This window comes from Theropithecus gelada, chromosome 13 (genome assembly GCF_003255815.1).
Source record: "Theropithecus gelada isolate Dixy chromosome 13, Tgel_1.0, whole genome shotgun sequence".
Lineage (NCBI taxonomy): Eukaryota > Metazoa > Chordata > Mammalia > Primates > Cercopithecidae > Theropithecus > Theropithecus gelada.
Window position 1 is genome coordinate 2,215,315 of NC_037681.1, and position 26,216 is coordinate 2,241,530.

At 42.6% G+C, this 26,216-nt stretch overlaps 1 protein-coding gene across 3 annotated transcripts in view; it reads right to left on the minus strand.

Annotated features, from left to right (window-relative positions):
• EIF2AK3 (eukaryotic translation initiation factor 2 alpha kinase 3) overlaps positions 1–10,535 on the minus strand; it is a 76,320-nt gene extending 65,785 nt beyond the window's left edge. Inside the window, exon 1 of one of the 3 annotated variants that reach the window (XM_025354728.1) lies at positions 8,817–10,535. In XM_025354728.1, the coding sequence (XP_025210513.1) occupies positions 8,817–9,121 (305 nt within the window). In that variant the 5' untranslated portion in view covers positions 9,122–10,535. Of the gene's footprint in view, positions 1–6,593; positions 6,777–8,816 lie in introns of those variants that run through there. The other 2 variants (XM_025354730.1, XM_025354729.1) reach the window with 2 other exon arrangements.
• Between the last annotated feature and the right edge of the window lie 15,681 nt (positions 10,536–26,216).

Here is a 26,216-nt window from a genome sequence, read left to right on the forward strand (position 1 = left end):
CTGGCTAATTTTTGTATTTTTAGTAGAGGTGGGGTTTCACCATGTTGGCCAGGCTAGTCTCAAACTCCTGACCTCAGGTGATCTGCCCGCTTCAGCCTCCCAAAGTGCTGGGATTATAGGCGTGAGCCACCATGCCCAGCCTCACCTATCATTCTTATAGCTTTCTATCTATAGAGCAGGTACTTTCCCATTTGTACTACATGTTCTCCTAGATGGTCAATGTCCACAGTTTCACCTCCATCGGTAGTATGACAGCCCCCAAACCTGTACAGGATTTATAGTTCACCATCTCTCCCTATCCTAGTTCTGCATCTTCAGCAGGATCTACTTGTTATCACCATAACAGGCTCAGGAAACTTCTTTCCCACAATCTATTCCTGCCACTTAAAAGCGTAGCCATCCACCCTATTACCTAACATTTAAATCAGACATCAACTCTTTGTGCTCCCTCACCCTCTACATTTAAACAACAGCCATGTACTCTTTTTTTTTTTTTTTTTTGAGACGGAGTCTTGCTCTGTCGCCCAGGCTGGAGTGCAGTGGCGCGATCTCGGCTCACTGCAAGCTCCACCTCCTGGGTTCACGCCATTCTCCTGCCTCAGCCTCCGGAGTAGCTGGGACTACAGGCGCCCGCCACCTCGCCCGGCTAGTTTTTGGTATTTTTTAGTAGAGATGGGGTTTCACCGTGTTAGCCAGGATGGTCTTGATCTCCTGACCTCGTGATCCGCCCGTCTCGGCCTCCCAAAGTGCTGGGATTACAGGCTTGAGCCACCGCGCCCGGCCAACAGCCATGTACTCTTAATTCTATTTCTGAAGCTTCTCTTAAATCTTTTCCGGCCCGGTGTGGTGACTCATGCCTGTAATCCCAGCACTTGGGGAGGCCAAGGCGGGTGGATCACCTGAGATCACGAGTGCAAGACGAGCCTGGCCAACATGGTGAAACCCCATCTCTACTAAAAATACAAAAGTAAGCTGGGTGTGGTGGCATGCGCCTGTAATCCCAGCTACTTGGGAGGCTGAGACAGGAGAATTGCTCGAACCTGGAAGGCAGAGGTTGCAGTGAGCTGAGATTGCACCACTGCACTCTAGCCTGCACAACAGAGTAAGACTCTGTCTCAAAAAATAAAATAAAATAAAATAAAATAAAATAAAATAAAATAAAATAAAATAACCTTTTCCTTCTTTATTACCACAGTTCTTGCTCTAGAAGATTCTCACTTCTCATCAGAACACCTTAAAATGCTTTCTAACACGTTTTCCTGCCTCAGGTTTCTTTCCCCCCTCTTCTTCCCACAGTTTTGTTTCTGTAATAGAGATCTGATAACCTTCCAAGGTTCCCTGTGCCCACTGAAGAAGAAAGGTCACACTGCTTGGTGTGGCACATAAAGCTTTTCACAATCTGGCTTCAGTGTACTTTCCTAATCTCATTTTTCTGCCTCTTCTGCCAGCCCAACACCCTCTCCCCTCTCCTTCCCAGCTCCACGCTCCCCACTTTCCATGCGGTGAGCTTTTCAAAAGTTCTCATCTATATTTTTCCCCAAGTCTTAAAGTATTCCATTTGCCAAATGAACGCTGTGTATAATAAATTCTCCCATCTTTAGAGGAAATACTTAAGAACCAATCAAAATATTCAACATTTCTTGAAAGAACTGTAATTACTATATAAGGTTTTATATAATTCTAGTTCAAAGCAAAGGAACTTGACTTTTTAATGTACCTTCTATTACATATTTAATTTCCATTAGGTTATTTTAAAATACTGGCATCTCATGGATCCCCATTTTTATCTTTGCAGATCCATAGGGGTCCTAGAGCCCTAGCTTAGGAACCACTGCTCTGTGCTCACTTGTACAAACTCCCTGCTCTGTGCCCTTGCTCACACTATTCTGTTGCCTACACTGTCCTTGATATTTTTCTCATTCTGGGACTCAATAACTTGCCACTTCCATTCTTTTCACTCTAACACTACTTTTATGTCACTTATCATCCATTCGAGGACAGTTAATTCTTTAACACAATGATCTGTCAGGCTTGGAGCTTCCTAAGGAAAAGACATCTACTCTCAGGGCCTAACAGTACCTGGGCCCCAGTAAAACTGAATAAATGTTTGTTGAATGAATAAACCTTGGTAGGACAAACATATTACCTACATAAAACAATCACCACCAAAAAGGCTGAGAAGATGGGAAAAGATGTGATTTACCTCAGGTTATGCACCAAATACGAAATTTTGAACAGGAGCAGAAATTCAGGTTAACTCTGTTACTGTGTTAACTTAAGTCTGCATAAGTGGCAACTACTATATTACTACAATGTGCAGTTTTTTATTCCTCTCAGAAATCTCATAGACGTTGTTCATCCTGTAATTGCTCTGATTACGTCCTCGATCCAGGAGAAATGACTTTATGTCACAATGAATATGCAATAAAAAAAGAAAAACTGGCTGACTTAAGTTACCCAGAATACCTGCCTATTTACAGTTGAAGTTTATCAAATTCTGATAAATGTATGCTAAATTTCTTCATAAAATCATTTTAAAGGAACCTTACTTCCTGTGGAAGTTTTCAATGTGAAAGAAGAGAAGCAGATGACAGGAGAATATTGTATAGATTGAATAGTTTCCACATTAACAACTGCTTATTTTAAAATTTCAAATTTCCTTTCTGGGGGTTGAGGGGAGGGCCATACTTCACAAAACTACAAATGTGATTTGGTTGAACCTGCTTTTTGGTGTAGGTGAGAATCCTTTACCCAAACTTGTGCTCTCACTAAAGGAGGCATATGTTCTTGTTTATAAACAAACTAGCACTGATTGGACTATACTTCCTGGTCCTCACCTATGAAGTAAATCTTCAAGTCAAATTTCCTTTACTTAAACATATGACAAGATTAGCCATGCCCCAAATCATAACAAATATATCAAAAATTACCAGCTTTATAACTTTGGCATATCAGCTAGACCTTAAAGACATACAATCTAAGTTTTCAGTGGTACACGTTTAACATGAGCGTAACAGATATCCTTTTCCTGTTACATTAAAACATTTTTGAAAGTATCTTTTCGGCCGGGCGCGGTAGCTCAAGCCTGTAATCCCAGCACTTTGGGAGGCCGAGACGGGCGGATCACAAGGTCAGGAGATCGTGACCATCCTGCCTAACACAGTGAAACTCCGTCTCTACTAAAAAATGCAAAAAAAACTAGCCGGGCAGGTTGGCGGGCGCCTGTAGTCCCAGCTACTCGGGAGGCTGAGGTAGGAGAATGGCGTAAACCCGGGAGGCGGAGCTTGCAGTGAGCTGAGATCTGGCCACTGCACTCCAGCCTGGGCGACAGAGCAAGACTCCGTCTCAAAAAAAAAAAAAAAAAAGAAAAAAAGAAAGTATCTTTTCTACTTTATTCCTTTTTTTTTTTTAAGGCAGAGTCTCACTCTGTCACCCAGGTTGGAGTGCAGTGGCATGATCTCGGCTCACAGCAAACTCTGCATCCCGGATTCAATTGATTCTCCTGCCTTGGCCTCCTGAGTAGCTGGGACTACAGGCGCGTGCCACCATGCCTGGCTAATTTTTGTATTTTTAGTAGAGACAGGGTTTTACCATGTTGGCCAGGCTGGTCTTGAACTCCTGACCTCAGGTGATCCGCCTGCCTCGGCCTCCCAAAGTGCTGTGATTACAGGCGTGAATCACCACGCCCGGCCCTATGAAACATTTTTAATCAAAATGGTCATTTACAAATAGAATGGAATTAAACATACACACACATTTATCTCCTCCCCTCACATTTAGCTCTGCAACTTACAAGTTTTCTCCTTTGTATTTTAAAACAATTTGTAATAAAAATGTATTAGATGTTCCCCTCTTACAATAAAGGACAAAAGCAAATGGAGTTATCAGGCAGTGTTTAGGGAGTAAAGAGACACGCTGAAGCTACAGTTCACAGCAACTGATAAAGACAGGTCCTCTCTGCAATCTGGAAGATGCCTATGAAAGCAGGGACCTGAGATCAGATAAAAAGCAATCTCCCATCCCTGTCCACATAGTCTAAGCACAGTCCTGGCATCAATTAAGCTAAAGACAATTGTAGACACAAAGGACAGTTCATTACTTGCCTGAAGTATATTTATTTTAGCTTATTACTTGCTTTGAAAGTTCTGTGTAAATTCTTCTTTAAAGGTGACAGTTGGCCGGGCGCGGTGGCTCAGGCCGGGCGCGGTGGCTCAAGCCTGTAATCCCAGCACTTTGGGAGGCCGAGACGGGCGGATCACGAGGTCAGGAGATGGAGACCATCCTGGCTAACACGGTGAAACCCCGTCTCTACTAAAAAATAGAAAAAACTAGCCGGGCGAGGTGGCGGGCGCCTGTAGTCCCAGCTACTGGGGAGGCTGAGGCAGGAGAATGGCGTGAACCCGGGAGGCGGAGCTTGCAGTGAGCCGAGATCACGCCACTGCACTCCAGCCTGGGCGACAGAGCGAAACTCCGTCTCAAAAAAAAAAAAAAAAAAAAAAAAAAGTGACAGTTAACTGTAAAAGTCTGGAGTTGGGTGGATGAATAGGAACAAGACTATATGACTGAGCTTCCTTTCAACATGGTATTGTGATATGCCACTATTCAAGGGTCCTAGTAGTTAAAAAAAAACAAACAGAAAAATGATTATAAATCTGAAAGTCTGAGGAAGACCAGATTTCTGTATCTTTGTTTCACATCAGATCACTTTGTAAAAGGACAGGAAAAAAAAAGAAAGTATTCCATCTTATATTTACAAATATTTTCATGTTATCTCATTTAATTAAAAAAAAATCAGTTTACAGATGCACAAATTGAAGAAGCACCAGAGATTAATGTCAAATTTAGAAATACTTTTTTAAGAGAGGAATTAGAATCAGAGGAAAAAGGAACATGTACTTTGCAAATTAGTGACAGTTAAGATAAAACTAGTTCTTTAGAACTTCTGAGATTGTCAGAATGACTTCCCAACCCATCCCAAGAACCCCAAGTAACACTTTGCAATTTGCTACTTGTGTTGAAGTCAGAAGACTGGTAGCTCACAAAATTCCATAAACATATGTAAAATCTAACAGTGAGGTGATGAGACTTTCTTCCCAACTTTCTGCAACGACCATCCCACTTAAATATCAACTAATGTAATGTTTAACAGAAGAAACATGGACAATGAGATTGGTACCAGAAAAACAAGTTTATTTTAGCTAACTTTTAAAGAAAATAAGTAGCTTATTTACTCATTCACATGCTTGATATGCAGAGTAAACATTTAGAATGAAACTTGAAAATTCCATCAAGGGGAAAAAAATTAATGGACTGGTGAATCTCAGATTGCTCCTTGAGTATCAAAAGACAACATGCAAAAATAAAGATAATTCCGCACCTCCCTCTTTTTAAAAGTTTTGCCAGTACTGCAGTTCTTCACAGCTGTTCATAATAAAAGACTGGGTTAATTCAAATCTGTTCCCCTAATACTCCTTGAAACAAACAGAATTACTGGTCTGTTATTACTGAACTAATTAATATTCTCTGGGTTTTTATCTTTTTTTTAAGAGCATTTAGAAAAAACTTTTATAAACTTTACATAGTTATCTCCTGTTGACCATCAACTTATTCAAGGTTTCTCAAACATTCCACACTATCTTAAGTCCACACTACAAGTCAGACCCAAAACTGGGTCTTATCTCTTCCTAGCCAATTCTGTTTGGTGATCATGTATGCTCTTCAAGCCAAAATTCCTATTTTCACCGCAATTTATGAGAAAGAAATGATCCCCCTTCTTGCTAAGTGGATCTTCTCCAACTACCTTCACCTCCTCATCTGTTCCTTTCATTTTCCTTTTTTTATTCTTTTTCGAGACGGAGTTTCGCTCTTGTTGCCCAGGCTGGAATGCAGTGTCATGATCTCAGCTCACCGCAACCTCCGCCTTCCGGGTTCAAGCGATTCTCCTGACTCAGCCTCCCGAGTGGCTGGGATTACAGGCACCCGCCACCATGCCTGGCTAATTTTTCGTATTTTTAGTAGAGATGGGGTTTCATCATGTTGGCCAGGCTGGTCTCAAACTCCTAACCTCAGGTGATCCACCCACCTTGGCCTTCCAAAGTGCTGGGATTAGAGGCATGAGCCAATGCGTCCAGTCTCTTTATTTTCATTCTGTCTACACAGGTTCCCTCTTTTCAGCACATAAATAAGTTCAGAGGTTCCTTCTCTAAAAATTACCTCATCAGTGAAGAAAGGAGGAAGTGGGGCAGAAAAGCCTGAATCTTTAACCTCTTGCAATTTGAGTACTGTCTCTGCTGCTTCATTTAACTTCTTTCAGTGTGCTCATCACCAATCTCTTTTTTCCCAGTCCTCCTCCTGTACCTCCAACCTAGCCAGCTGTATTTCTGTCTCCTTTGCTGGCTCATCTTCCTTCCTAAAATAAAAGGCATTTCCTGAGGTTTTCTCATGAGCCTTCCCTTTCCCACAACTTCAACTATTCATATTTACACTGCCCTCTCACTGGCTCTAGTCACTCATTTCCACTCGCCTACCTAATGTCTCCCTCTGGATGTCCTGCCTGCACCTCCGAGTCACATGTCCAACACCAAACCCCTTACCTTTTCTGCCCTGCTCCCTAAACCTCTTTTCTCAGCTTCTGGCCACGCAGTCTCCATCTCTGGACAAGGGTACCAAGAAAGGAAGAATGAACTCACTTGCCAGGAACCTAGATTTTGCATCAAATATCTCAACTCTGTCGCTTCTGTCCTACACCACTTTACACTAAACCTCTCATCTGAACTGCTGTAACACTCTCCTTTCGTTATTCTTAAGTTTTCAGTACACACTATTGCTAGAGAAACATTCCTTAGGGGTAATTTTGATCAAGCCTGGCACTCAGGATACTCTACTCAACATTTCTCAAACTTTAATGTGCATGTGAATCACACGGTGATCTTGTTAAAATGCAGACACTCTCATTCAGGGAGTGTGGGGTGGTGCCCGACTCCAGATTTTTAACATACTCCCAAGTGACCATGATGCTATTAGCATCAGGCTGTATACATATACACAGTCAGCTCTAACCTATTTTTCTAGCCTCTTCTACTTCTCCCTGCCTAGCATACATATGTGCATGTCAATATCTCTTACATACATACACACACAGAGAAATACACATATACAGAGACAAAATGTTTTCCAAACATAATCTCCAGCCTCTGTGCCTCTTGCTGTTTCCTCAAGTCCAGTGACTGTCCATAACAATTTTCCCATTTTTCAGGAACCAACACATTCTGCCACAACCTTCTCTTATCTTCTTACCTACCCCCACTCCCATACTTCACCTAGTAGAATACCACAAAAACCCTGGGACATCCCTGACACTGGCACTGTTTCTGGTCTGTAATGCTGTTATAGATCTTCTCGTTTCATCCTTACTGTTAGACTGCACACTCTCCTGGAAGGCAGGAACTACCTGCCTGACCTCCGTCACCCAGGGCATCCTTGGGCTCTTGTTAACCAGTAAGTACCTGTTGAAGTGGATTTGAATTCTAAGAAAAACAAAACTCTACTTCATGTAATTCATTTTGAGCAGGAGCTTCAGAAATGTCTTTATGATAAACAAAAACACTCTTCCAGGAAAACTGAGTCATTAGCAAACCTAAGAAAACTTTGTTATATATATATATATATATATACACACACACACTTTTTTTTTTTTTTACAAATGTTTATATATTCAAATGGTGCCTAGAGAATTTTGGTACCTATCCTATTTATAGTAGTCTCTAGATATATAGATCAAAGTTCTAATATTAATTTAAAATTAAATCTAACTTCTTATGATCTAGTAATGACTATAAGTCTAAAACATGTTCCAATCCAGAGCCCAGCCTTCCCTGGTTTAATTTACTTAATGCTCCCTTTAACACTCCATTTATAAAATCGGACATCACTTTCTCCACGGGTGTGATAAGATTGGCTGTCCCAGAAATTTACTGTTAACATGCCTTACATTGTGACTAGACTTTGAAAAGTGCTTTAAAACAATCACCTTGAAGCAATATTTTTTGAATGCTGAGAAACTCAAAGAAAACCCTATATTAAATGTTTATACAGTAAACCCCTTATTCAAGAACCCAACTACGGCTCTTAGGTTCAAGAATCAATATTCAAGAATCTGACTACAGCTCTTAAACTTCAGCGTGCAAGAATTACCCGGAGTGCTTGTTAAACATGCAGATGTCAGGCTCTTACCCAGGGAATGTCTGATTCAGTAAAACTGGGGTGGGCCCTAGAAAACTGCAGATTTCACCAGCACCCCCAGGTGATTCGGATGCAGGTGTTCCGCAGATCTCAATTAGAGAGACACTGATCTCAATCCTTGCCTGGGTGCACTACAGAGTTGTGTTTGAAGGAAAATGCAGACGTCTTTTGCTAAAGTCCTTTCTCAAAACAGCTGTTACGCCAGCACAGACAGGAGGCGATGTGAGTATGGAAAAAGAGGGAAAGGTTCCTTGGAAGATAATCAATGCTCGAAAACAATGAAAGAGGGGAAGTGGCGTTTCTTTGCAACCCTGGAATTCCATTCTCCCGCACCTGCGAGGATGCTGCTCTCACCCGTCGGCCAGGACCAGGCGCTCGGGAACCGAGCCCAGGCAGGTCGCTGGCCGGGGGATGGGAGGGCGTCGTGGCCCCGCGCTCGTCCCCAAGTCGCCAGGTGCCCTCCGCAGCCGAAGGAAGACGCCCGCCCGGGTACCGAATCTCCGCCCCCTGACACCGCATCCTCTGCAGCTCGCGCGCGTAAACAAGTTGCCTCCCCAGGGTCGGCAGCCCCTCACCTGCTGCGCGGTCGCAACTCTGCCTCATCGTCTGGTTCCGGACCCCGCGGCTCCTGCTCGCCCGCGGCCGCCGGCAGCGCCTCAGCGTCCTCCACAGTCACCTCGGCCGCAGCCACGGCGCCCGCCGCCGGTACTCGCGTCGCTGAAGTGGGAGCAGCGGCCGCCCCGAGGCCGAACGCCGCCTCCGCCGTCGGCGCTGGGAGGCCACGGGCGCGCCCCGCGGCCACAGTCCATGCCGCGAGCCCCAGCAGCAGCGGCAGCAGCAGCGCCAGTACCAGCAGCCCCGGGCGGGTGGCGCGCTCCATCAGCGGCCCGCCCCGCGCGCAGGCATGGAGGCGCAGCCACTGGCGTCTGCCTTTCCCGCCGCTCGGAGCTCTCACCAAGGCAAAGACGCGCTAGGGACCCTCCCGCCTCCCCGACGGCCTGGACAGCCAGCCGTGTTCCCCTGGCCACGTCTCAGCCCGGCCTCTGCCGCTGCCACCTGAGTGACAGCCTCTCTCGGACATCACCCATTGAGCAAACTTTCCGCGCTTCTGCTCTCTCATTGGCTGCGGCCGCTGCCACTCTATGTTCCCTGGCTGGCCTTGTTGGGGAAGGCGGACTTTCCCTGGTTGTCAACATCGCACCAACCAATCAAATCGTAATTTCTTCGTTCGAGGCCCGTCCCTCTTCCGGACGCAGTTACCAATGAGAAATGCCCCTCCCCGAAGTCTTTTTACCTGATTGGTGTGCTCATCAGTTCCCGGAATACCTTTCCTGCAACAGATTGGCCATCGCGGTGGTTGGCCTCGCCCCACAAAGCAAGGCGCTGGAGAAAACTTCAAGATCATTGGTGGAAGTGGATATCCCTCAAAGGTCTGCGCTAACTGCCTCTTGATTGGTTGGAAGCGGCACTTACTACGTGGCGGATTCTGACTGTGAAGAGGACGGTCCCAAGTGAAGGGACGGTCCCAAGTGAAGAGTGGGAGGCAAGTCCCTTATGACCGGCAGGAGGTCGACCTTAAAGGAGCTGGCATTGTAGCTCTTCTAAAGCCTAGTCTACTTAGGAAGGCAAAAGCGAAGTAGGAAGAAGTGGCCATAGAAGTCGTGTGGCCCCTAGAAGTGGAAGGGTAAGGAGGGTGCAGGAGATGGGCCTACTTGTGGCCGCAACTGTGCTCAGAAGTCCGCTTGTTAGAGATGACAGTGACTTGCGACAATCCAGTCTACCCGACACGCCTCCCGCCTCCTTAGGAACGGGAAGGAGCCCCGGCCCGGTGCACTGACGTATTTTGCCTAAGATCACATAGCTGGTTGGTCACAGAATCATGACTTTAATTCATGTCTTCTGACTCTGACTTGGCACGCTTTGTACCTCACCAAAGACAGTGATGAAACTGCAAAAGGGCAGAGTGGAGAAGATTGGAATGTTCAGCCAAGGCATTTGAACTTTTAATACTGCAAGTCAAGACTTCCTGAAGATTTTTGAGCAGATGAGTGAAGTGATAAGAAAATGCATCTTCAGCAGTGACAGCATCAACCATGAGGAAACTAGCCGGGAGGCTATTACCCGCATCAAAACCAGTGAACATTAAAAAAAAAATTTTTTTAGAGAGAGGGTCTTGCTCTTTTGCCCAGGCTGGAGTGCAGTGGCTTGATCATAGCTCACTATAACCTTGAATTCCTGCGTTCAAGCGATCTTCCTGCCTCAGCTTCTGGAGCAGCTGGGACTATAGATGCGTGCCACCATGCCAGGCCAATTTTTAATTTTGTTTTGTAAAGATGGGGTTTCTGTGTTGCCCAGGTTGGCCTCAAGCCATCCTCCCGCCTCAGCCTCCCAAAGTTCTGGGATTACAGGCATTACCCACTGCACCTGGTCCAAAACCAGTGAAGATGTGTTAAAGTGTTGGCAATATGGGTATACTAGATTATCCTTCACCTGCTAAAAACATGCTCTAATCTCTCCCCAGCCCAAAACAAACAAGAAACCCCATTTCCCCTTCCAGCTCCTACCACATGTCTTGGCTCCTCTGTATGGCAAAACTCGAGTGTTCAGAATTCCTTATCTTCAATTCCTCTTCTCCCATTCCCAAGTACACCACAGTCAGGCATTCACACCCTCAACTCCACCAAGACTGCTCTCGCTGAGGCCACCAGTGCTGTATTCAAAGGATAATCTTTGTTTTGTCAGCTGTATTTGATCCAGCAACTCAAGTCTTTCCTGTTCACCGGTCTTCTTGCTTCTCCATAATGCTGGTCGTAACCCTCAAAAGGTCCCCCAGTTCACTCAGGAGAAAAGCCAAGTCCTTACAATAAACCATAGGGTGCTACAACATCTGATTCCTATGGCTTTTCTGATTTCATTTCATACTGCCTTTGCTCACTCCATTGGGCCAATCAAGTCCCATCTTGGGGGTTTTCCTTTGTTGTTTTGCCTGCCTAGGGAACTCTTCCCAGATATATTAGTTTCCTAGAGTTGCCCTAACAAATACCACAGACCAGGTGGCCTGAACAAAAATGGTTTATTTTCTCGAAGTTCTGGAGGCTAGAAGTCCAAGATCAAGGTTGGATTCTGAGGCCTCTCTCCTTGGCTTGCCGATGGAAGCCCTCTTACTGCCTCTTCCCTTGCTGATGGCAGCCCCCTTACTGCCTCTTCTCTCTGATGTCTCTTCCTATTCTTCTAACACCAGTCAGATTGGAGTATGGGACTACCTTTAACAACCCATTTTAACTTCATCACTGCTTTAAAGATCTTATCTCCAAATACAGTATAGTTATATTCTGAAGCACTAAGGGTTGGGACTTCAACATATAAATTTTGGATGGACACAATTTAGCACATAATACCCAGGTACCCACAAGATGTGTTCCCTCACTTTATTTGAGGCTTTGCTAATCCCAGTGAAGTCCCTCCTCACTATCTTATTTAAAATTAAAACCTCCACCACCTTCCTTCTCTCCTGCTTTATTTCTGCTTAGCCCTCAAATACTGTAATTTACATATTTGTTTTCTTTATTGTCTGCTCTTTCCCTCCACTTGCATGTAAATTCTGTGAAGATTTGCTCATTGATGTATTCAAAGATATAAAACAGTGCAAAGTGTTTAGCAAGCATTTAATAAATGTTTGTTGAATGAATGAATGAATACCTGAGGACAGAAGGAAAGAGAACTGGAAAGGAAGAGACTGCAGTTGCTGCAGAGGGGGTTGATTGCGAGAACAAGATTCCAGAGTATCTGGAGAAAAGGGGGCAGCTCTGCCTTCCATGTTGAAAGTAGAGCTTAGGAGGTACTCCTAGAGAGTAAGGTATTTTGAAAAGTAGAGAAAATAGATGCGTGAACTCAAACCAATTCATTATCTACTCAACAAAATAGGAGATAAAAAAGAGATTATACCAGTTGGTATGAGGAAGGTGTCAGAAAATTAACACAAGATGAAAAATGATTGTTAACTACCTGTTTGAAATTAGTGTATATATTTTAGTGGGCCTGGTCTTCATGGTTTTGTAATTTTTTCAAAAAATGATCATGGCATGAACAAGGCTGTTAATCTGAGCTAATGAATTAGGAGTCTGATTACTACCTGTAAATACTGTGGAAGTTTTGTTTATTCATTTAACATTCAGGGATTCCACGTGACTACCTGCAAATAATGAGAATAAAGATAAGCACAAAATAGATGTGGTTCCTGCCCTTCTGAAGGTTAACACCTCTCTGGTTAGGGAGATAGACATTAACAATCACACATGTATTATTAAAACTAAGATCAGTGCTATGATGAAAAAGACACAGGCAGAAGAGCACAGTGGTGGAAAATGCCAGTAAGGAGAGTCAAGCTTTATACTTGAGAACAAAACACAAATTTTCTAGTTTGGAAAAAAAAGCCTGAGTCAAAGTGTGCTGACTGGGAAAATAAATTAAGGAGAGAAAAGAGAGTTTACCTGCTTTAGGACAGCATGGAGCTTCACAGTGACTTTGTGGGAACTCTCCAACCTGGTTGTCTCAGGGAAATGTAAGAAAGTGGGGACCGGGCATGAGAGCTGGCCAGTGAGGCTGGGCCAGGAAAAGAAGCTGGTGCTTAGGTACCCTGAGCCAGGGTTGCCCAAAACAACCAAGATTCTACAACTGAGTGTGGCCCAGAAAATCAGCAAAATAGGTCTGAGATTTAGAAACAGTGAGTTCAATCCCTTAACAGAGACAGACTGCATCTGTTGAAATGATATTTGATTGTAAGTAACAAAAACCCTGCCCTATGGTGGCTGAAGCAAGAAGTGGGTTTATTTTTCTTACTGACACCACAGCTCTACAGTGATGTTTTATTTAAACTTACGCTCCTTCTATTTCTCCATGCTTCATGGGTGACTTTGTTCCTTTTGCCTGTTGTCTCACTGTCTTGGGATGGCAACTCCAGCATCACTTCTTTATTATAGGTAGGGCAAAGAGGAATGACCAAAGGCATGTAACCACCTGAATTTGCCCCTATCAAAGAGCTCTCCAGGAAGCACCACCAAGGAATTTTCACTGACATTTCCCAGGCCGGACCATGTCAAATAGCCACTCAGAGCTACAAAGAAAGCCTGCTGCCGCTAAACAAAATGAGGATTCTGCTAGCGAGGATGAAAGGAAGAATGTGTAATCAGTTTTCTTGAAGTATAATACTTGTACAATTAACTGAACCTATTGGAAATATACATTTGGATGAGTTTTGACAAATGTATATACCACAGTCAAGATACAGAACATTCCCATCACTCCAAGAGATTCCTCGTGTCCCTTTGTGGTCAATCCCTCCTTCTACCCGAGACCCCTAGGTAACCACTGATCTGTTTTTCATCACAATAGATTAGTCTGCATATTCTAGCATCTTTAATAAATGCAGTCATACAGTATGTACTTTTGTGTCTCACTTTTTTCACTCTATATAATGTTTTTAAATGTATTCACATTGTTGAATGTAGCAATACTTAGTTCCTTTTTACTGCTGAGTAGTATTCTGTCTTATATGTTCCACGTTTGTTTATCCATTCACTTGTTGGTGTACATTTGGTATATTTTCAATTTTGGGCCATTACACATAAAGCTACTATGAGAACATTTATGTTCTTTTTGTAGATGTAGGTTTTTATTTCTCTTGGGTAAATACCTAGATGTGGAATAACTAGCTCATATAGTAGATGGATGTTTAACTTTATAAGAATCTGCCAAGCATTTTCACAAAGTGATGTACCATTTTATACCCCCACCAGTGATGCACGAGAGTTCAAGTTCTTCTGTATCCTCACCAACATTTGGTAATTGTCTTTTTAATTTTAACTATTCTAGTAGGTATGTGATGGCATTCCAGTGTAGCTTTGGTTTGCATATCCCTGATGACTAATGATTTTGAACATCTTTTAATGTGCTTGTTGGACATTATATATCATCTTTTATAAAATGTCTATTATAGGTGTTTATAAAGAGAGGAATGTTTTTGGGTAGGCACACTGAAGAGTTTGCCACACAGTGAAATTTGTTGTGTTGTACCAGTTAGCTATTGGTATAACAATGCTGTGTAAGCAACCACACCAAAATTAAGTGGCTTAAAACAGCAAAAATGTATACTCTCACACCGTTCACCTGGAGTTGCCTGATCTAGCAGAACATGATTTTCTTATGGTAATGGAAGAAACACAATTAAGATGGGTGGAAACTTACATGGCCTCTTAAAACTAGTATCAGAACTGGAGCACTTATTACTGGAGCACTATGGACTAAAGCAAGGCATATGGATAGGCCTGCCATCAAAGAGGCAGGAAGACATGCCCTGCCTCTAGTGAAAGAAACTGCAAAGTCATGTGACAAAGGGCATGGAACTAAAATATAACTGTTGCAAGGAATTAGCTTATCAATGTTTCTTATAGTGTGGCCCTAGACTGACTTCAGCAGAAGTTCGAGGAATGGGGTCCAGGAATCTGCAGTTTTTCTTTTTTTTTTTTGAAATGGAGTTTCACTCTTGTTGCCCAGGCTGGAGTGCAATGGTGCAATCTTGGCTCACTGCAACTTCTGCCTCCTGGGTTCAAGTGATTCTCCTGTCTCAGCCTCCTGAGTAGCTGGGATTACAGGAAGGCACTACCACACCTGGCTAATTTTGTATTTTTAGTAGAGACAGGGTTTCTCCATATTGGTCAGGCTAGTCTCGAACTCCCAACCTCAGATGATCCACCCACCTCAGCCTCCCAAAGTGCTGGGGTTACAGGCGTGAGCCGCCGTGCCCGGCCTGAATCTGCAGTTTTAAAAAACACCGTAGGAGACTCTACCACAAGTACTATGGGAGTAATCAGTTATGTCTGTTCCTAAACCTAGCATGAACAATTGCTCCACAATTGCTTCACAATTGTTCATGCTAGGTTCAGGAACAGATATAACTGATTGCACACAATGAGACACTACTCCATATGTATTAGAATAGCTATTTTTAAAAATGCAATGTCAAGTGCTGGCAAGGATATATGAGCAATTCCTCATACAATGCTGGCCTGAAGGTAAAACGGTACAACTACTATCTTGGAAACAGCTTGGCAATTTTTATTACAGTTAAACATATACTTACCATATGACGTGGTTTGACTCTGTCCCCACCCAAATCTCATCTCAAATTGCAATCCCCACATATTGAGGGAAGGACCTGTAGGGAGGTGATTAAATCATGGGAATGGTCCCCCCATCCTGTTCTTGTGATGGTGAGTGAGTTCTCAGAAGAGCTGATGATTTTAAAGTGTGGCACTTCCTTGTGCTTTCTCTCTCCTGCCACCTTGCTTCTCCTTTGACTTCCACCATGACTGTAAGTCTCCCGAGGCCTCCCCAGCCATGCGGGGCTATGAGTCAATTAAACCTCTTTCCTTTATCAATTACCTATCTCAGGTAGTATCTTTTTTTTTTTTTTTTTTTTTTTTTTGAGACAGAGTCTCACTTTATCTCCCAGGCTGGAGTGCAGCGGCATGATCTCGGCTAACTGCAACCTCCACCTCCAAGGTTCAAGTGATTCTCTTGCCTCAGCCTCCCAAGTAGCTGGGATTCTAGGTTTGTGTCACCACACCTGGATAATTTTTGTATTTGTAGTAGAGATGGGGTTTCGCCATGTGGGCCAGGCTGGTCTTGAACTCCTGACCTCAAGTGATCCACCCGCCTTGGTCTCCCAAAGTGCTGGGATTACAGACGTGAGCCACTGTGCGCTGCCCTCAGGTACTGTCTTTATAGCAGTGTGAAAACAGACTAATACACCATATGACTCCACAATCCCACTCCTAAGTTTTTACCTAAGAGGTAAAAACATATATTTATACAAAGGCCTGTATGCAAATGTTTATAGAAGCTTTTTTACATAATTGCCCCAAACTGGAAATGTCACAATGTCTATCCACTAGTTAATGGGTAAACAAATTATGGTGCATTCATATGCTAGAATACTACTCAGCAGTAAAAAGGGACAACCTACTGATGATATGAATGACAAGGGTGCATTTCAAAAGCATTGAACCAAGTGAAAGAAGCCAGATACAGAAGATTATATACTGTATGATTCCATGTGTATGACATCTACAACAGATAAAACTATAGTGACAAAGGAGATGAGATTGACTAACGAAGGGCACAAGGAAACTCTTTTAGGGTGATGGAAATATCCCAAGTCTTATTGGTGATGGTGGTGATGTCAGTATATAAGTTTGTCAAACTCGTAGAAGTGTGTACCTAAGAAGGGTGAATTTTACTGTGTATAAATCATACATTAATAGACCTAACTTAAAACAAACAAAAAGCAATACAGACTTTTTCTCCTCCACTTTGCCCTGAAAAAGGCAGAAGGATGTGAAAACAGATTTTATTTGTTTAAAAACTGAAATTTCAAAGATTTTAGCCTGTGAAGTGACAAGACAAACACAAAAAATTAAATGTAGTTTGGTTTGATGTGACACATGACATATCAATAAGGAGTTTTGGGGTGCATTTTAAGCACTGGAAGTTGTTTGAATAACAAGGATAGAAAGAGGAATTCAGGAGGTTCTGTTTAAAAAATTCAGAGCACATAGCAATAAGCCTGGTCTTCTGGTGGCTATTTCAACCTTTTAAAGGACAATTATAGTTGGATCTTGTGTAAAATGGGTCTGAAATACCCAAATTCCTACATGAAAGACAAGGGGTTGTTGTAACTATAGCAAGGAAGTAGCTTGTCAATGTTTCTTAAAGGTTGGCCCTGGACTGACTTAATCAAAAGTTGAGGGAATGGGGTCGAGGAATCTCCAGTTTTAATAAACACCCTAGGAGACTCTTATGTATACTAAAATTGGAGGAACATGGCACTTTGGACTTAATATGTTTGATAAATTGTGGATTTTGTGAAATTCATAATTTTTCTATATGCCTGTAATTTATTTACATGTGCATAGTTTATGTCAGAGATTCTTTACATTGAAGTGCTACTTGAGAGTCCATTATCACTCCCAGCAATCCCCCGCCACTTCAGAGACCTTGAATTTCTCCTTTATGATGTACTAGAAAATTCTTCCTGGCCATAGCAAACTCATCTCAGATGTTTGCAACTTGACTGTGGGGCATGGCCACTTCACTGTAGTCACTGCATGGAACTCCTAGACACAGCCCCTAAGTAGGAGGCTGCTCTTCACCCACAACTTCCAACCAGGCTTTATTCTCTATATCCACCACACAAGACTGCATGTGCAGATCGAACTTTGCTGAAAGGATGGGCTAATTAAAGCAGAAACTCCAAAAATTAATGCTGCCTTCGGGGGTCTCCTCATATGCATGCTTCTGTTCCTAACCCGGCTTTCTGTTGTCTATTTTTCTGTCTTGGATACATTTATTTTCACTTCTTTTCACCTTCTTACCCACAGAAATTGGTCTCAGTCCAGGACTCCCTGCCTCCCCCATTGTATTTGTCAGCTATTGTGGCAATAATTCTTTGTAACAAACTACCCTCAAACTTAGTGGTTTAACAATAGTCATGTATTCATCTTCATAAGTCTGCATGGCATTTGGGGCTTGGCTCCAAACTAAGCTGGACCCAGGTCTACTCCACTGGTCTCTCATCCTCCTTGGAAGAATGGTCTACCTGGAGCATGTTCTTCCCATGGCAATAATAGAAATGCAAGAGGGCAAGGTCTGCCACACATACATATTTCAAGTCTCTGCCTTCCTATGTCTATGAACAGCTCTGTAGCCAAAGTATGTCACATGGCCAAGTTCGAAGTGCGAGGATTGGAAAGCACACTTCACATACCATGAGGTCACAGCTGGAGGGTGGATGTGTATGCCACCACAGGAGAGAGAAGCATTGTGACCATACATTCAGTCAGCCATACCCGTCATGAGTACTTCTTTCCTGTCTGAGTAACTAAGTCTAGAGAAATGCCTTGGTGCTTCACAAGGACAGTAATTGACCATTATAAACCCTTGAATTTATATAGTCTGGTCCAGTCCTGGGACAATATGGATGATCCATTCTGTTCCTTTTGGTGAGTGATCCAAAAGGGGGATTTTCAAACCTGTATGCATAAATGCAGAAACAGATGCTAGCACACGTGCCTGTGCACACTTACGTACATGAGCATGTGTACATGTGAACTCTTAAGTACAAAGAAGAGGATTTTCCTAACCACTTTAGAAATTGCAAAGAATTCTATTTCATAATGATTTCATCAGGACTTCACGTTGTACTGAGAAATATCAGTGCCTTTTCTTCAAACTTGCCTCTGCCTTCTTCATAACCAAACTCCAGGAGCCAGATCTCTGCACCTCTAAATAGCAAATTCTCTTAAATGCACAAAGCCCCTTGCAAAGCTTTGAGAATGCTGTTGTAAAATTCTTACCCAAAGTCTTCATTACTTTCATTTTCTGTCTAGGGGGAAGAGAGGGAGTAATTTTATTTTTCCAGTTGTCTGTAATTCTTCTAATTCAGGAAGAAATAGAGGCAATGTAGAGCATAGCACTGACCCTGGAACTGCCAAGTAACTTGCTGTGTGCTCTGAAACAATCTGCTTCTCCTCTCTAAGTCTCACAGTGTTTTAGGTGGCATCTTGGACCAGGCACTGCTTTGGTTACTTACACCAGGGACTCTCAGTGGCCATTTGTACCAGGTGGACACTGAAGTCACTTTCTTCCTGTGTTCTCAGTGGGCACTTACACCAAGGGTTGTCATCAGTCACTTCATTTCCATTTTCTATAATGTTCTGCCTCTTTTCTCTGTAGAGAATGTTTACACAATTTTATAATCAGAGCGATCTAAACAACCAGGTGGCAATAGTAAGCACAAATGCGAAGTATCACTTTGTATCACTAACAATAGATAAAATTATTTCACACGGTGGACACCAGCATATTCTTAATGGTCAGCAAATATAGAATAAGATTTCAGATTTCTTATGTTTTTATTTGGATGATAATTTTTTAATATAATGTAATTATAAGATAATCTGGCTAATCCCCTTTGGCATTTCAGGGCCTACACTTGCATTTGTGTCTATCAAACCACCACCCAGTAATGCTATCTTAATTGTTACAGGCAACTGAGAAAAAGTAAGATGCATATTTGTATATAAATGATTCATTGCTACCAAATAAATGCCAAACGACTGGTAGGTATCCTCTTAAAGCAAATGTTACACAGTGGTTCAAATAAAGAAAAGTTGTGGGAGAATTTAGTCCTCACATAGAATGTAGTTTTGTCAATGAACCAGATTGAAAACAACCTGTCTTAGCTGTCGGTATTGTATTTGTTTTCAGAGTAGTGCTGTGGTTTCATTAAATTATCATCTGTTGGGCATCACCTACCAGTACTGACATGGTCGCTGGTTTTAGACCACATATCTCACTGAGCTTGACTGTTAAGTTAGATTTAAAAAAAAAAATCTTTGAAGGTATCAGAAAGCAACCACAGCATCCAAGACTTGAGGGGCTAAGAATGAGAAAGAAATAAAAAGCAATTAGATCAGGGTAACACTCCCTATCATTTTCTCTCTTGAGACATTTAATGAATTATAAGCAAAAAATTATAAGCAAAAAGCACAGGGTCTAGGACCATGTAGGAAGGTGCAGCTTAGAGAGCTTGTAGGAGTCTTATAAGGCTAGAGAAACAAAATGTGGAGTTCAGGACTAGCAAGACAACCGGGATTTAAAGGTTTAAGATCCCAGAGAAAATAGAATGGCTGAAAAGTGAGATTGATAGTTTTTGTTTGTTTGTTTGTTTGTTTTTTGCCATTAAGGCAGTTGCTGGTTCCTAAGTCATTCAAATCAGAGAAATTAAAAAACAAAAACTACATAGTGAGAGGTAAGAAGCTAAAAAGTGAAAGTCTCATTGTGCTGAGGAGTCAAAAATTGGAGGTCAGGCTTAGCAAAGAGTTGGAGCTTTGAAAAATACCTGCAGGCTTTCAGTTGAGACTTCTGACAGACTGCAGATAGCAGTAACGGCAAAGCAGAAATAAACTAGCTTCAAAAAACCTAAAACCCAGCCTCAAAGTATCACATTACCTATTGGATTAGGGTGATCTGCCCCAATCTGTCTGCCAGAAGAAAATTAAATGATCTTTGAAGAAGGAAAACATCACACACAGCTTCTATAATTTTTCATATACAATGTCTAGCATCTGAGTAAAAATCTCTAGGTCATGTCAATAAATAGAACCAAGTGACAGAAAATAAAAAGTGAAAAACAGAAACAGATTAGACCTACAGAAGATTGAGATATTGGTGTCATCAGACACAGGTTGTAAAATAATTAGGGTTATTTTATAATCATCCTTAAAAAATGATAATCATCCTTTAAAAAGATGACAAAATGGAGAATTTCATCAACGACCTGGAATCTGTTAGAAACTTTTAGAACTTAAAGACAAATTAATTGACATACAAATGGTTTATAAGCACATAAAAATGCTCAACATCATTAGTCATTGGGGAAATGCAAACCAAAACCACAATGAAACACCACTTCACACCCACCAATATGCCTAAAATAAAAAAGGCAGTAACAAAGTTTGGCCAGGATGTGGAAAAATTTAAACCCTCGTACCTTGCTAGGGGTGCAAAATTATGCTGAAACATTGAAAAACACTTTGGCAGTTTATCAAAATGTTCAACATAGTTACTATACGACCCAGAAGTTCCACTCCTTGGTGCATACCCACGAGAATTGAAAACATATATCTACACATATACTTGTACAGCAATGTTTATAGCAATATTATTCACAATGGCCAAAAAGTACAAATAACCAAAATGTTCATCAACTTATAAATGGATAAGCAAAATGTGATATATCTATATATGGGAATACTATTCTGCCATAAAAAGGAATGAAGTACCGACACATGCTGCAACATGATTGAGCCTTGATAACAAAGGCCAAGTGAAAGAAGCCAGTCATGAAAGGCTACCTATTGTATGATTCCATTTATATGAAATGTCCAGAATAGGCAACTCATACAGACAGAAAGTAGTGTTTAGTGGTTGCCAGGGTCTGGGAAGAGGAGAGAATAGGGGATGACTGCTAATGTACTTGGAGTTTCTTTTTGGGATGATGAAAATGTTCTGAAATTAGATTGTGGTGATGGTTGTACGACTCTAGGACTATATTGAAAAACTACTGAATTATACACTGTAAAAGATTTTATGGTATGTGGATTTAGTTCCCAAAAGCTATTATTGAATTAAAAGAAAAAAATTAATTAATTAAAATTAATAATTCAGTACTTGAGTTTAACAACTGCTGAGAGAATTAGTGAACTGGAAAACTTCTCTGGAAAAAAATATTCCAATTGAATCACAAAGAAAAAATATAATGGAAAATGTAGGGAAAAAACCTAAAAGATACAGGGAACATTATGAAACGGTTTACATATGTGTAATTGGAGTCTTCAGGAAAGAGAGATGGCAGAAGAAATATTTAAAGAAATACTAACAATGTACAAAAATCAGTTTTAAAAAAACCACAGATTCAAAAGTTTCTTTGAACCCCAAGCAGTTTAAATACAAAGCAAAACCACATGTTGATCCATCTAGGGAAACTGCTGAAAAACAAAGATCAAAGAGACACTCTTAAAAGAAGCTCTGGGGAAAAAATACACATTGCCTTCAAAGGAGCAATAGAAGGATTGACAGATGCCTTTCTAATAGACAAAGAAGTGACATTGTGAAGTGCTGAAAAAATAAACTGACAAATTATACTACGACACTCAGTGAAAATATCTTTCAAAAATGAAAGCAAGAAAAAGACATTAAAAAATAAACCAAAGGAACTTGTTTCCAATCGGCTTACAGTAAAATAAATACTAAAGGGAGCTTTTTAAATGAAGGGAAAATGGCCCAAGATGAAAATTTGAAAATAAAGGGGAGGAGAACTGAAGATTATTATGGGAAAGGGTCAATTTAGGAGTAAAGTGGGGGAGGGAAGAGGGTCCACTAGACACAGCCAGGTAAAATAGCTCCCACCAAGGCAATGAGACAACTGGCATGCTCCTAACAGAGCTTCAGAGGGAAGGCACTGAGAGTGGACGAGGGAAGACACAGAAGTTGGGCTGAAGCGGGAGGAAGCTGGGAACCCTACATAGGGCTATTGCACAGCGGGACTTGCTCCTGACCCCCAGTGGCTCTGGGAAAATGAGTGAGTTGAACTGGCAAGGAGGAACCTGTTCTTGCCATGACACTCGAGTTGGCAGGGAGAGCTGCTTAGAGAAGCGGTAGGGGCAGTACACCAGCTGATGTGGAGCCCGGAGGGTTTGATATGGGAGCGTTTGTAGTGGAGCACAGCTAGGGTTGGCAATCCCCCTAGGCTCCCCTTGCTCCTATAGGAGACTTTAGTTCTAGGGGAGCTGTAGAAACTGAACTCTGCAGGGTGGTCTTGCCGATCAGATGGAGCCAGTCCGACCTGAGCACTCCTTGGTATGCCGGCCTCTCCCGGGACCCCAGCCTGTTCACACCTGCTTGCAGGGCAGTCCAGGGTGCCCTGGGGAGTATCATACCTTCTGCACTCATGGACCATGCTTGACCGGTAGAGAGCTACAATGGGGTGGCCCGTATGGCCATACACCAGCCCACACACTCCCTTCCCATACTGTAGCTCCCCCTGGGCCCACCACAGCTCCCCACGTAGCTTTGCTGGTGCATGTCTGCACAGGCAGATTTTGCTTTCCTTGCCCCACCAGTGTGGGGGAGTGCAGTCTCCCACCCCCCACCCCCGCCCGTCGCCAACTATCATTGCAGATGGAGCCTTGGTGGGCACAAAGCCAGCCAGCCCCACCTCTGTCGGTGCACCACCCTTATGCTAGCATTGCACAGAGAACAGTGGGTTCTCCCCAACCCTGAGCAAACACTCCTAATTGTGGAGCATAGAGAAGGCACCCAGACCTGCACCCACCAGCGTCCTGCCCCCAGCAAACACCACCTCCAGTGCGACTGCCCACACAGTCACCAGCACAACCACCCCACACCCTGCCCTCTTGCCCCAGCTGCATTGCCTCTGCCAATGTGGTGAACACCCACAGAGGGGCAGGCAACCTGGCACCTGCTAGCACTCTGACACAACTGCCACTATGAGGTCAAATCTCACTGTCACCCCACTATGAAACACTTCGGCTGACATCACCTATTGGAGTGTAGTGACCAGTGGTCCGGGGGCACCATGGCCTCTTAACACAGTGAATCCTTAACCCCAAGGAGCCAGAGAACAAAGCCAGGGCCCAATACAAGTCCCCCAGAGTTAGAGCACACAGTCCAGGAGCTGGGAGCTGAGCGTTGACCCTCTAAAATCTTCCAAAAATGAAGCCAGGCTGGGTGCAGTGGCTCACGCCTGTAATCCCAGCACTTTGGGAGGCCGAGGCGGGCAGATCACTTGAGGTCAGGAGTTCGAAACCAGCCTGGCCCACATGGTGAAACCCTGTCTCTACTAAAAATACAAAAAAACAGTTAGCTGGGCATGGTGGCGGGGCACGCTTGTAATACCAGCTACTTGGGAGGCTGAGGCAGGAGAACTGCTTGAACTCAGGAGGTGAAGATTGCAGTTAGCTAAGATCATGCCACTGCACTCCAGCCTGGCCAACACAGCAAGACTCTGTCTCAAAAACAAAGACAAAAACAAAAACAAAAACGAAGCCAGTCAGCGGAATCTACCTTATACAACAATCAAACCCTCAAGGTCATCAAATAGGATAAAAGAAAAAAATTTTAAAGGTCAGCAAACTCAAAGATTGAAGGTAGATAAGCCTACAAAGATGAGGAAGAACCAGTGCAAAAACTCTGACAACTCAAAAAGCCAGAGTGCTTTCTTTCCTCCAATCACATTGTCTCTTCAGCAAGGGTTCTGAACCGGACTGAGATGGCTGAAACGTCAGAAATAGAATTCAGAATATGGGTAGGAATGAAGGTCATTGAGCTACAGGAATATATTGAAACCCAATACAAGGAAGATAAAAATCATGATAAAACAATGCAGGAGCTGACAGAGAAAAGAGCCAGTATAGAAAAGAACGTAATCGACCTAATAGAGCTGAAAAAGACACTATGAGAATTTCATAATGCAATCACAAGTATTAATAGCAAGAATAGACCAAATGGAGGAAAGAACCTCAGAGTCTGATGACCGGCTTTCTGAAATATGACAGTCAGATAAGAATGGAGAAAGAAGAATAAAAAGAAATGAACAAAACCTCCAAAAAATATGGGATTATGTAAATAGACCAAATCTGTGACTCATTGGTGTACCTGAAAGAGATGCGAAGAATGGGACCAACTTGGAAAACATATTTCAGAATGTCATCCATGAGAACTTCCCCAACCTTGCTAGAGAGACCAGCATTCAAATTCAAAAAATCCAGAGAACCTCAGTAAGACACTTCATAAGAAGATCATCCCCAAAACACTTAATCATCAGATTATCTAAGGTCAACATGAAAGAAAAAATTTCAAAGGTAGCTAGAGAGGAAGGTCAGGTCACCTGCAAGGGAATCCTATCAGACTAACAGCAATCCTCTCAGCAAAAACCCTACAAGCCAGAAGAGATTGGAGGCCAATATTACATTCTTGAAGAAAAGAAATTCCAGCCCAGAATTTCATATCTGGCCAAACTAAGCTTCATAAGTGAAGGACAAATAAAATCCTTTTCAGACAGGCAAATGCTGATAGAATTTGTTACCATGAGACTTGCCTTACAAGAGATCCTGAAGAAAGTACTAATTATGGAAAGGAAAGACGATTACTGACCACTACAAAAACACACTGAAGTACACAGACCAGTGACACTATAAAGCAACCACATAAACAAGTCTGCAAAAGAACCCACTTACATCATGAGGACAGGATCAAATTCACACATATCAATACTAACCTTCAAAGTAAATGTGCTAAATGCCCCAATTAAAAGACACAGAGGTCAGGTGCAGTGGCTCACCCTGTAATCCCAGAATTTTGGGAGGCCAAGGCAGGCAGATTGCTTAAGGCCAGCAGTGTGAGACTAGCCTGGCCAACATGGTGAAATCCCGTGTCTACTAAAATTACAAAAATTAACTGGGTGTGGTGGTGCACACCTGTAATCCCAGCTAGTTGGGAGACTGAGGCATGAGAATTGCTTGAAGACAGGAGGTGGAGGTCACAGTCAACCATGATCATGCCACTGCACTCCAGCCTGGGTGGCAAAGCAAGACTCTGTCTCAGAAAAATAAAAAAAGACACAGAGTGGCAAGGTGGATAAAGAATCAAACCTGGCTGGGCGCGGCGGCTCACACCTGTAATCCCAGCAATTTGGGAGACTGAGACAGGAGGATCACTTGAGGTCACGAGTTTGGGACCAGCCTGGCCAACATGGTGAAACCCTGCATCTACTAAAAATACAAAAGTTGGCCGGGCATAGTGGCATGTACCTGTAGTCCCAGCTACTTGGGAGGCTGAGGCAGGAGAATGGCTTGAACCCAGGAGGTGGAGGTTGCAGTGAGCTGAGATCATGCCATTGCACTCCAGCTTGGGCCACAGAGTGACAGAGTGAGACTCTGTATCAAAAAAAAAAAAAAAAAAAAAAAAAAAAAAGAAACAAGACCCTTTGAGATGCTGTCTTCAAAAGACCCATCTCACATGCAACAACACGCACAGGCTTAAAATAAAGGGATGGAGAAAAATTTACCAAGCAAATGGAAAACAGAAAAAAGCAGAGGTTGCAACCCTAGTTTCAGACAAAACAGACTTTAAACCAATAAAGACTAAAAAAGACAAAGAAGGGCATTATATAGTGGTAAAGGGTTCAATTCAACAAGAAGATCTAACTATCCTAAATATATATGCACCCAACACTGGAGCACCCAGATTCATAAAGCAAGTTCTTAGAGATCTTCAAAGAGACTTAGACTCCCATACAATAGTAGTGTGAGACTTTAACACCCCACTGATAATAT